The 13,402-nt window shown below is 32.8% G+C and overlaps 1 protein-coding gene across 1 annotated transcript in view; it reads right to left on the reverse strand.

Moving 5' to 3' along the window:
• The window catches only part of LOC130453020 (uncharacterized), a 35,049-nt gene that overhangs the window by 13,938 nt on the left and 7,709 nt on the right, over positions 1 to 13,402 (reverse strand). The window contains exons 2-4 of the mRNA XM_056792601.1: positions 5,900 to 6,078; positions 4,795 to 4,852; positions 2,137 to 2,208 (exon numbers count right to left, since the gene is read on the reverse strand). Coding sequence (XP_056648579.1) covers positions 2,137 to 2,208; positions 4,795 to 4,852; positions 5,900 to 6,028 — 259 coding nt within the window. The 5' untranslated portion in view covers positions 6,029 to 6,078. The remainder of the gene's footprint in view (positions 1 to 2,136; positions 2,209 to 4,794; positions 4,853 to 5,899; positions 6,079 to 13,402) is intronic.

Raw genomic sequence — 13,402 nt, forward strand, 5'->3', positions numbered from 1 at the left:
AGAATATAGTGTATGGTGGTTTCTCAACCATTTCGATACCTCTTTTCACAAACTTATTTAATCACAAAATTAAAAGTTACTGAAAGTTCTTCTTCTTCTCATTTTTCCTTTTAGAGCGTTGGAAATGTATTTATTATATATTTCTTTTCTTCTACATTTGTTTCATATTTTCCTGTCCTGTGCTAATATAAACTTTTGATTTATTGTCTGTTGCCTTTGTTTTCCTATATTTGCTATTTGTTCGTTCCATGTTTCTCTTGGGTCTGGCCTTCTCCTTATTCCTATAGTTTTTGCTTCCAATATTCGTTTTGTTGAGCTATCTTTTTCATCCTTGTTAAATGTCCAAACCTAGTTTCTCCTTCTATTTTTCGTAGGTTTTTCATTTAATTTCATCTACTTTAGCATCTATTTTATTATTAGTTAGTGTTATCGTATTTTATACACTCAGTTCCTCTTTCTTTGATATCTCCTTCTTATTAAACACTGTTTTATTCAATGCATAGGTATTTGTTGCTTTTTTTATTCTGTTTATAGCCTCAGATTCTATGTGGCTGCCATTTGTTATTACTGTTCACAGATATTCAAAAGTTGTATCTTGTTTTATTTGTTCTTATTTTGTCAATAGTATGACTCTATTCATATTTTCTTCATTTATTATCATTATTTGCATTATAAGGTATATTTTGATTTCCATTTGCAGTTTTTCTTTCTCTTAAATCCAAATTTTTGTTAATGCTTTCATCTTTCTGTGATTTTTTGTCATAATTACGATGTCGTCTGCATATAATTAACCTTCCAAGTTTATTGGTATCATATTAAGGTATCCTATGTTCGTTTGTAGGTGTCCAGTCCGCTTCTTTACAGTTTTTTAATATTTCACCCATTGTTGGTATAAACATAGTGGGCTTAACGCCTTCTGATCGTTCTTTATTCAGTTATTATCTCTATTTTACTCATTCATATATGCGTTTCTTGTGATATTTTTTGATATTTCTAATTTGTTTAATATCTTCCACACATTGTTTCTTTGTATTGATTCGAATGCTTCTCAAGTTCATGAAAATTGAGTGCTGTATTTCTCTTTTCTTGTAACGTCTTTCTATTATATTTCTTAGTATGAAAATATTATATATTGTTTGTCTTCCTCTTCTGTCTAATGCTTGTTCTTCTTCCAGTTTCTTGTCGACTTCTTATCCTAGTCTTCCTTCTATTATCCTACTGTATATATTGTAGAACACTGAAATTAGGCATATTGGTCACTAGTTTTCGCTACTTGTTTGTTTTTCTTTCTTTTGAACTGGATGTAGCACATTCTCCTCGAATTCTTTTGGTATTGTTTCTGACCTCCATGCTTCCTTCATCATCTCCTATATCCATGTCTTGCCTTCTTCTCCCAGATATTTGATCTTGTCTGGATATATCTTATCTGCTCCGTCCACTTTGTTGAATTTAAATCTCCGTATTGTCTCTTTCACTTCTTCATAGCTATTTACTTCTACATATGTAATCTATATTAGTTCCTCTTTAAAAATTAACCTTACAAAGCAATGTTTTAAGCGAAATGAAGTTGGTTGAACTTTTTCATAAGTAGATTAGTTATTTGAAATTGCTCATTACTCTGATTGTTCAACCTCTGCGAAACAATTTTCTTTACTGGTAATTTATGTTGTGGTCGCTGTAACCAACTCTCATAGCATTTTACAAAGCTTCAATGTCACCACATCTCGCTTACATCCAAAGGATATCTCAGTTTTGAAAACAGTTTGTTGACACATAGCCATCAGCCAATTTATATGTGCCAAAATTATTGTAGGTGAAGTTACTATTCTGGTAAGTTAAAAATGCAGAGTTTAGAGTGGTATAAGGTCTAGATTGCTTGCATTGAAAGATATTTTCTTCAAATTTCGTAAGATTTACTGATGTAAATGTAATTTTCCACAATTTTGACGATTTAATAATATTATTCTATCAAATTTTTAATATTACTCAGTCGACAAGTAAGAACTGCTATAACTTAGTGTCTTAGTAATTCATAGATTATGTGATAAATGTAGATAAACATATTTCATTGGTTAGCAGCTTACATTAGATTAAATTAATTTTAACAAATTTGAAAATATATAAAAATTTACTTACTCATTTGAAGCTTTTCAATGATGAGTGGGTAAAATTCTTTTGCTGTACTATTGTTTGGTTCGTATTGAAGAACTGTATAAAAACAGAATTATTTAGATAAAATCACTTTCTGTTTATAAGATAGTATGGTGAATAATAATAAAATTGTTTTATAACCAACAATGGAGAAAAAAAAGAGATAATGAGCGAAGCGATGTATTATGGAAATATTGTTAGGTATTCGGTATCACCTCTAGCGTTTTCTCTGTAATTTTTTTAGAAATTCTTCATTTAAATTATGTTTCACAAAATTCATTGTTCCTTGGTCGTTAATATTTATACTATTCGTTTTTGGACGAATATTAGTGTATTGGTGGCTATTCAATTATAACGAAACACCCCGAACGAATTAAACGGGCCGCGCGCATTGTCATTTTATCTAGTCAGTACGTTGTGCCGAACAGAACAGAACGTGCAAAACATTTTCGAAGGTTTGTCGGTAAATAGAACATGCTCAAAGATAATTTATTCGTTGGCCAGTGCTCATGTGGCTAATCGGACCAAAGATCTCATCAAATCTTTTCAATGGGAAACTCTGCATCATCCTCCCTACAGCCCTGATCTAGCGCCTAGAGACTACCATTTGTTCCTGCACTTGAAGAAACACCTGGACGGTCAGCCTCTTCAAGACGATAACGAAGTCAAAACAGTTGTGATACAGTGGTTTACAAGTCAGGCGGCAGAATTTTATGAGGAGGGTTTTCAAAAACTGGTGCCACGTTATGACAAGTGCCTCAATATTCACGGAAATTTTGTAGAAAAAGAGATTGAGGTACAGGCTTTCATCTAAAAATAAAATTATTGCGATATCTTTGCACTTCTTTTTTTAATTCCAAAACGGTATTTACTTAAAAAATCTGCCTCGTAATAACATACACAGGGTAGACAATATAATACATGCAGCGCATTGTTTTCAAATGTAGTATGCCATATTTTTTTTAATTTTTCTAACTCTTTTACACTTGATCTCAATTATTTTATTGAGGCATGCGAGAATTCCGTATTAAAACCTCGTATCTGCATCGTCGCTGTAGACGTTCCCCACAGATGCTATACCTAAATTTGTCGACAACTCAGTCCATCGGTTGTTTACATTTGTTTAAAATGCTTCCGTCAATCGTGAAAAGCATGGACGAAGTGGGGTCTGTTATCCGTTTGCTTCGTACTAAAGGCACAAAAGCGGCCAATATTCTTCGTATACACATTGTAGGGAAAAATATTCTAATGGAACGATTCAAAAGTGGGTTAGAGCGATCAAATAAGGCCTCACCAATTTGCGCAATGAGGAACGCAGTTTCTGTCTTTCTGCTAACCTTGTCGTTTTTGAGGAAAAATTCAAGATTAAGTATGTGTAGGAAATTGTGACTGAACATTTGAGCTATCTGGAATTGTATACGTTGGTTATCAGAAATACTAAGACTGGTGCTCTTATACCAAGAGCTTGGGCAGTGCTTTTACTTACCTTTTGTGGGACAAAGTAAAAGACCACGGTTTTTTCAACCAGAGAGTATCAATGAAACATACTTATACTGGAATGAAAACAACAGTCTAATGAAGACATTCGACACGGTTCTTACGATAGGTTAACAAACGTTTTAAACACGAAAAACATGTATTTTGGCATAGGAAGGCAATAGAACTGAATTTCTTGGCTCGTGCCAAAATTAGTTCAACGAATTGTGACAAATTGTGTGCTATTCAAAATAAATTAGCGTGACATGCTGATATCATGTTTCTTCACAATAATGCCCGTGACTAATCGAGGTTAAGATCTGATCTGAGCTTTTAGTTGGGAAGATAATGATCATCCTAGTGCCCAGTGACAGCCACATGCTCATTCATCTGAAAAAATACCTAGTTGGTACTACGATGTCAAATGGCTTTGTGGGCATAATTTCTTGAGGGCGAAATCAAAAGCTGACGATATTACAAGTGCCTTAATGTTGATAGATATTATATTGAAAAGTAGATTTTAACATTGTGATAGTAAATGATTTCTGCACTTTTTTATTTCAAAACGATATTTAAACATTCGTCGTACGTGCTAGAAAATATCTGTTATTTTGAGAGCTACAGAGTTTCAAATTCTAAGAAATACCTTTCAAAGTCAATAACTAGTTTGTCATCAAGGTGTCGCTATGATGAATGAATATGCAGCACAGAATCTAAAATATTTTCACTTTGAAAAATAATGGTCCATCTACATATACATTTATAAAAATTCAATCTTTTGAGAACATTGCTTTTTAAAGAATAAAAATCATGAACTACACATTTTGCGACATTCTTGTAATTTTACTTATAGTACATTATGTTACTAGGAGTGGAAGGCTATCATTATTATTGAGCCCACATTCTTACACTGCCGAGACTTTAGCCGAGGCTGTACAAACTGGGCGAAACATAGATGGGTATTCTGCTCCGAGTGACATATACTTTTTTTTTCTTCAAACGTAAAAAATAATACAATCTAAACAATTAAATAACTTCACAATAACGTTCATTGTGAGTTGAATAATTTTTTATTTCTTTAAGAGTAAATCATGATCAATTTTTGGTGTTTTGAAGTGAAATATCAGAAAACGAATAAATATGAAAAATGAACAGTAGTTAACTTACTTAATTTGCAATATTTCAGAGCTGTTTCATAATCTTTGAGCATAACAGCAGACAAAAACTGGAACAGAATATAATTATAAACAATAATCAACATGTCATATCTTAAAAGTATTTAATCATTGTTATTAAGGTTAATGGTCACAAGCTAAACTGCGTGATTATTGGTAACCAGTGAGGTAATGTTATTGTTTTATCAGGAAATAAGCAGTATCAAATTAGACATTGGGGCAGTGATAAGCTCAATTATATCTTATCAAATTCACTCATATATCAGCAATGATATTAAAATGAATTACTGCAAAATGTAAGGCATACGTTGCCCTCCTCTTCAATAGTGATATACTTTTCCAAATGCATACGAACTTCTACAATAGATTGCAGCAGTTAATGGGATTGGAAAATGATATATGGGTATCAAAACAAACTTATTAGCCATTCAAATCAAAAGATACGAGTATAACTTTTATTACTACACAAATTGAAGCATGTGGTGATGAGATTTCAGATAGAAGCAGATACAATATAAAATCACAACTGCTGGTAACTACATTTCATCAACAGGCAATATAGAATTATCTAATAAAAAATTATGAAGTGCTTAGATATTAGTTTTACACAAAAACCAAATCCAGGTATAAATTTTTATTGAAACTTCAGTCTATCATCAGCCGACATCATTTTGTTGTTTACAAATATCATTAAGTCACCAAAAAGAATAAATAAATATCACAGATAAAGTCACAGATAATTAATAATCGCAGATATTCAAAACAAAAAATAATTAAGTATTAATCTTACATCTGAGTTTTGCTTTTAATATGGGATGGAAATGTGAATAACAAAGAAATAATCGCCAAACTCTGAAAAGTATTAACAAGAAAGAGGTGCATATAAAATATCTTCTACTAAAAATTAACCGTTAGGAAGGTCGGTATAATTGTGATAATATTTCTTTGTTGGCGAAATTAGCATAGTACTGCAAGTAAATTCAAATGTAATTGCTAATAGGATAAATAATTCCTCATTACAGTTAAAACTTCCTCTTGTATCTAACAATTCATCATAATAAGCTGGATCATTAGAAATATTTAAGAGTTTCGCTTACTTCTGCAAGTATTTCCGTTGGCGCTGAAATACTCTCGTCAGCATCGGTATATTCACTAAGATCCTCGTTGCTACTCGAAGTCGGTTTCAGTTGCCCCGCCATTATATTGCCGTTATCTTCTGTCATCATTATTTATGAAAGGACTCCGAGACGTCCTTTTACTGTATATCTGGACACTTCTGAAACAATAGTGGTATAACTAATATAATAGCTAGTTAATATTATCACTAGTAGGGAGTTTTACATTCTTATTAAACTGACAAGTTAAAATTATCTTGTTTGAAACACAAGGTGAGACAGTTAAGTTTTGGGAATTTATCAATGAAAAAAAAATAGTATTCATTGAACTTTACATAATGATTTCAACGTTCCTCCAATGAATGAAAGCGTTCTTGGTAATCATATGAAGTTAAACTACTTCGAACCACGGTTACAACTACTTTGACTTCGACGCCACACATAGTAGTTAGTTTGATGTGTGAGTTTATCTTGGTAAATCAAAAAAAGAGAGCTATATCAGTACTTTAGAGTTGTTACAGGAACGTTGGACTCCTTTTCTTACCAAAACAATGCCTGTCTTGGCAAGTGGCAAGAGCTTCTTTCTCCTCCATGCACCTCTAGATTGTTCATGATATCTATAATATAGATATTGCTTCCAACAAGAGCGTATAGGATTGGAAAAGCCAATTTCGCGTTTGTTTAAGTGAAGCAAGAGACCTAACTATGTGTGCCTTTGCATTCAGCTACGCAGAGTTTCTCTTGAGAACAGACTACTCAAAGATGTAATAGCTATATTTTAGCTATTCAAAGAATAGATCATGGACCCAATTAGTAATTTTGATTATCCAAATCTGGAAAGCAAATCAGCCTCGTCTTTACCCTGGTTGTCACAAGCTCTTGTAGGACTTTTCCCCTCATGCAACTGAAGCCTAGAATACACAGTTTCAGTCGTTACGGCTTTTATAGTAGTTCTGCTATGTAAGCACATTTTATTACTGTATTTCCATGTCGTCCACTTTCCATTGCAGCGGATAGTTCGACTCAAAAGACCGCAGTACTATCTTCAAGAGAAAAAAATTCACTTATTTTAAGGCGTCTTTCGCAGAAGCCTTCTGTGGCCAAGCTATTCATTCTGTTTCCATCTGTGTACCAGGAAGCACAATTATTTAATTGTGCAGGCTTAGACTTCACTGTTCCCTGTCAATGATGTATGTCTCCAAGCCATGATAAAAATGACTGGACAATCACGCGCAGCCTGCATCCAAATTTTCACATTGCCAGTTACTCCAACCTGCAATTCTTTGAGGATATTCAACCTATATACTGTCCTCGTGGCTTCGAATTGTATAGTTAGGAAGATCCAATAGGACTTCAAAGGCCCTAGATGGCATAGGTGGGAAAAAATTCAACCATCGAAGTGTATATCCAGTGAATTAGTTTCGGTGAAAGAACCCATATACAACCGAAGGCTCTTCTGCATATCCAGAGCACGTAAGTAGCATTAATTTTGTAGTTATATCCTGAATGAAACCTAGAATATGTGAAAATGTTGCGCATTATAGTAAGAAGAAGGAGCTCGTTTTTTAATTATTCTTTGGTCACCCAAACCGGCACCACCGATCCACCTGCCGTAAAGTTCTTGACATGAGGCCTCGCAAGGCAGTGGACAGCTTTCCTATGCGAAAAATGAGCATATCTGAGTATTTGATTCTAAAAAGATAAAAATAGGTTTACAAAAAGTATTTCCTCAAATAAAACCACTAACACCTGTATATCTTATAAATAGTTCAAATTCAAAAGGTCAGAATGAAAATATCGATTTGGTGGGCGTGTGCTATTTTAATTTATTGTCATTTAATATAGCAGGGAATTGAATTAAAGTTTAATTAATGAAGTGCAGTGTTCATTAATTTGAATTCAATAACTGATGGACGTCATCAATCTTTCATGCTCATAAATCTGAAAATATCGAGTGCGCAATTTGATTTTTAAATTCGGTATTCCAGTTTCATTTAAACAATAATTATATACTTTTAAATACGTACAAATTTTTGTATTTAATGTTAATCTGTTAAAACTTTCTTATTATTTTCTCAAATAAGGACACAATTTAATCCCTCGCAAAAAATTATTTCGTAATCAAACGGTCTGCATGGAAATATCAATTTAATAGGATATGTCAATTTAAATTATTGATATCTAATATTGCTGGATAATGAATCAGAGACTAATTAATGAACTCCACTCTAAATTTGAATTGGGTAATCAGGTATTACTCTTTTATGTTTAATAAATATGCATGATATCGAACCCGTCGTTTAATACTGAAATTCTGTATCACATGTTCATTTTTATTGTGTATATTCGTAACTTTCTAAAAGTTGTCAGAAATTCCATTAAAAATATATAAAATCTCACAGGATTTCGTATACGAAGGTATTTTTACCTCAAAAAGTAAAAGCGTTTCAGAAACTGCTTAACAAGATTATACGTTAGCCAGTTACAAAGTGAAAATAAATAGAAATCAGTTGATCTTGTTACTCGAATTGAGTTTCAATTTATCTTTTGCGAGAATCAGATATGGACAAATACAGACTAGTCTTGCGTATTTCATTAGAACAATTTAAACTTTTAGTATTTCACAACACAGAATAATGAAAAAAAAAATGAAATATTTTGCTGTACCAATATTATTTGTGTTCATAAATGTGTAAATGTGTGGAATTCAATTAACGATACGCAAGAGTTAAACATTTTTAAAATGAAACTATAATAAAATAGCTTTGTTCATGCAGTGTAACCTGAAAGATCTGATGTGTTATTGCATTGCTAAATATAAGCAGCATATGTTTGCTACAGCTATTCGTACAGTCCCAGCGTGTTGATTAATACTATTCTTTGAGACTGCTTCACTAAGGATAGTTCTTCACTTTCAATATCTTGATCGCGTACAGAGATTTCGTGTTCAGGTGTTTCACCATCTCTTCTACAGAACCTGCAGTCGCTGGACTGGATCATATCGTCCAAATAATTCCAGTCATTCAAAAACTGTAAGAACAATGCTTCTGAAGATTTTGGTTTTGAGTTAACTTGCTGTTCACTGCTCAACCTATAATCAAGCAATAGGTTGACCGTTCACATCATTCCAATGGCACGCGAATGGACAAGTTGGAATGAAAAATAGACCGTCGTTCCAGTCAACTGAACTGGATTGATCTTGGAATGGTACATTCCAGTGCAGGTTCACATTATTCTAGTAGCCTTCCGGCACTGGACTAGAATAATGTGAACTGTACTGAAGGCCAAATATCTCCCATTCGCTCGTTGCTATTTTCTTCAGTTCAGTTCAAACTACATCTACTACATACATACAAGTTGGAATGAAAAATAGACCGTCGTTCCAGTCAACTGAACTGGATTGATCTTGGAATGGTACATTCCAGTGCAGGTTCACATTATTCTAGTAGCCTTCCGGCACTGGACTAGAATAATGTGAACTGTACTGAAGGCCAAATATCTCCCATTCGCTCGTTGCTATTTTCTTCAGTTCAGTTCAAACTACATCTAATACTGATGCGTCATTTTTGTCTGCCGTGTTAATTATAATTTTTTTACCTATTTTGTCTGTAGGGATTCCGTTGCAATGTGTTGAAATGCAGCTTTTAAAAACGCACCTCTAAAGAGTACAGTTGGTTGGATTTCTTCTTTGTGGTGTTTGAAATGGAAAGTATACATCAATCAACTCAATAATATCGAAGAATTAAAAGATAAAGTTCGTGGTAAAATTACAGTTGGTTTGATCTTACTTATTTTTAAATTTTTTAGACCTTATCTCAAAAACCTAAGACGTCAATTCGAACTCACTCTCTCAACAGTTTGAATGTGCGCTCTATAATTTTTTATATATCTAGTTTATAAGACTTCAGTGAAAGTTATTATACTATCTATTATTTGCCGAACATATCTTTGAATGACAGCGAAAGGGGTATTTTGCTTGCATTAAATAGATCATGTGAAATTTGCATGTGGTTGTGGATTGCGTGATGATAATTACCACTCTGTATATCTGACTGACATCCTCTGGATAAATATATAGTTTCGTTCAGGAAAATAATCAGATAGTCTTCCATGAGAGTCTAGCATTTATTGTAATTTATGCATTCTTATTATGAGTAGACTGCTGCATGAATTTTCGCTTCTTGATTCGATTTATTAGAGTCAGTATGATAAATAATTTAGAAATATAATTCTAGCCACCTGGACAAACAATAAAGGAATTAAATTGAAAACTAAAGCAGAAAATTTTATATTTAAGAAAAAAATATTGAAAAGAAATGAGTTTTTCATAAATCTAACACATAGATAAGTTTCAATGCTCATATGGAAAACCGTTTTTGTTTAACTATGAAGTTTACATTACTTGTGTACTTAAAAAAACAGTTGAAAAAGCGAGGAAAAGTTACATTAATCTTATCCTGAATGTGCTCCATCCCATGTTATGATTTGTTAGTGATGATACTGAACTTTTACTATAACTACTCCAGAAATTGATAATAAAATCCATGCCCTTGTACTCAGGGTTAGTCGAATAAATATTACAACTGCACGATTATTGTCATGTTCTATTGAATCAGAAATAACAGTTGAAACAAAGGACTTCACTCAAAGAACGTGCTCCCAAGAAAGCAAAAAAGTGTTGTTTCCATGAATAAAGTCATGGTCACAGTGTTTTGGGATTCTAGATATGTGATTATTTAAATTAAGGAAACAAAAAAGTTTTCAATATTTTGCTAATTCGCTGTGATTTCATACCAAACCCAAGAAATAACGATCGCGTTTGTTAGAGAAAATATTTCGTCTAATGGAGTACCAAAAAAATGGAAAAAGACCAAGATTGTTGCGAAAAACAATATACCCTTGTATGTTTTTAAATACCATTTTTTCTCACCTCTTGTTTTCTCCCTTCATCTTGTAACTCCTACCCTAAGTCCTCCTCTACAACCAACAACCGATTCAATTCCACTCTTTTAATTCCTTTTGTATGTATGTTCTTACCACAGCCACTTAATTCTTTGAGCTTTATTTATTTTCCCAATTTTTTCCTTGCTTATTTCTCTTAACTTTCTTATTCTGTTTGCCATTTTTCGTTCTTTTTTGCTAATTTATTTTCTCCTATTTCTATCATAGAGTCCGATTCTGATTCATACAATATTATTATTATATACTCATCTTCATTTGTTTAGTCAATAAATTGCTTTTTTAATAGTTTTTATTTGTTTAATGTGCTTGGTTTTATATCAGTATTATATCTATTCAATATATTCTATTCAATATTCTTCTATTTCCGGTTTTCTTTATCATCTATTGTTTATCATAACGTCTTGATACGAAAATGTTTGATATCCATTTAGCCTAGACCAGTTCCACGCATAAACAAAATATTGCGTTACCATAGCAACGAACAATAACTTATTAGAAGTGTCAGTGTAAAGTTTGACGTCAAAAAAGTAAATCAGAGTTACGCAATAAATTAAAAGAAACAAAAAGTCCACCGAAATTGTGAAAATCGAAAAATTAGATAGATAGATATGCTTAATACCCTTGGTGATCAATGTCCTTCGTATGCGACCGTGAAAAATTGGACTGCTAGCTTCAAAAGAGGTGAATTTTCCATTGAAGATTATGACCGAGCGGGAAGTACAGTTTCTGTGTCGTAGAAGAAGAAGGGTAGAAGCACCGCGTTCGATCTGTGCTCGATTTGAAAGCGATGTAGACTTCTTAAACCGAATTGTTACTATGGATCAGATTTGGGTGCATGGTGACACTCTGGTTCTCCAAGACCTAAGAAGTTTCGTGTCCAAAAATCTGCTGGAAAAGTTCTTGCAGTTTTTTGGGATTGCCATGGAGTAATCATGATTGATTTTTGAGATAAGGGTAGAACAATAACTGGAGATCACTATTCAACATTACTGACCACTCTACGGAAAAAATTAAAAAGAAAAGACGCGGAAAGCTATCCAAAGGTGTTTTTTTGCAGGACAACGCCTCTACACACAAACCTCATGTTGCCATGCAAAAAATTCATGATTATGATTTAGGGTTTGAATTACTAGAACAACCCCCTTATTCACCTGATTTGGCTCTGTCCAACTATCATCTCTTTCCTCAACTGAAAAAAAGTTTAAAAGGACATAAATTTTCTTCCAACGAGGAGGTAATAAAAGCTTGGAGGTCTGGTTTGCAGAGCAACATGTTAAGTAATAAAATATTTTGATTTTTAAATTTTGTTTGGTTCAATAGTAGGCTAAGAATTTTTCAATATATCCTCGTATTATTGTTTGTATAGTTCTCTACAATGATTGTAAATATCTTCTCACAAAAAATCCCAAGGATATTACGTCTTGGTACACTTGAGTCCAGAATGTGATACATTTTTCAAAAAAACGACACTGTTTTTCACTCAAAATCTCTGAATAAATAACTATATCTCTTTGATCTTAACAAAAATTATTCAATTCGTTTTCTCTAAATTCAGAAATTTCTCATTGATATCATATTATAGTTCTGAGCCTATTGAAAATAATCCAAATTTTAACGCTAACTTCAAGACTAATATTTCACCCAATATAAGTGACCAATTTAACCGTGGAATTGTTAGGGATATTTTCAAAATGTATGCACATCACGGGTTGTCTGAAGTGTTTACAATTGAATAATAGATGGCGTTAATGAGATGTGGTACCACTATATTTGGGTGCATTTTCGTTAGCTATTGCGAAGCCAGTGGCGATTTTGAAATTGGGTAAGTTTTTGATGGGTTGAAGTCACTCGTGAAGGCTTACATGGATAATTTTTAATTATTTAAAAAAGGCCATACTTGACAATAATGTATAGAATCGCTTCGAGCAACTTTTGGCAATAGAACATTTAGGTGTGGAAAAGATATGTTCCAGATGGATTCCGCATTCCAGCTGCCATGAAGTACGTCCATCAACTGAATATATGAAGGAAGAAATCTCAATGTCTCGTTGCTCGTATTCATCCGATTTATCACCTAATGACTTTTCCTTGTCACCCTCTGTAAAACAAATGACGCGCGTACAGTTTTCAGAATTGGTGTGAGCGTATGCAAAAATGTATAGGCTATAATCTCGAATGTTTCACTTTTTGTAAGAACCTTCGTATAATAGGTGGTTTATTAACCTACTTATAAAGCAGATTGAGAGATATATTATTAAATTACGAGTTTCAGCCTTTTAAGTTTAATTCCGTTCTTGAAATGGATTAATTTGCGTCATAAAGTCGTAAAGAAGTCGTTTATATCGTTAACGTTGCCAAATATAAGCTCTGACAGAAAATAAAGAACAATTTCCTTCTATAACTATAAAGTTATCCATTAAGTACATAAATACATAATAATTTCGAAAAGAAAAAGGAAATAAAACAATGTTTAATGGGAGCAAATTTCATTTCTATTCACCTTTTTTGGTTTGAAAATGAACT

This window comes from Diorhabda sublineata, chromosome 2 (assembly GCF_026230105.1).
Source record: "Diorhabda sublineata isolate icDioSubl1.1 chromosome 2, icDioSubl1.1, whole genome shotgun sequence".
Classification (NCBI taxonomy): Eukaryota; Metazoa; Arthropoda; class Insecta; order Coleoptera; family Chrysomelidae; genus Diorhabda; species Diorhabda sublineata.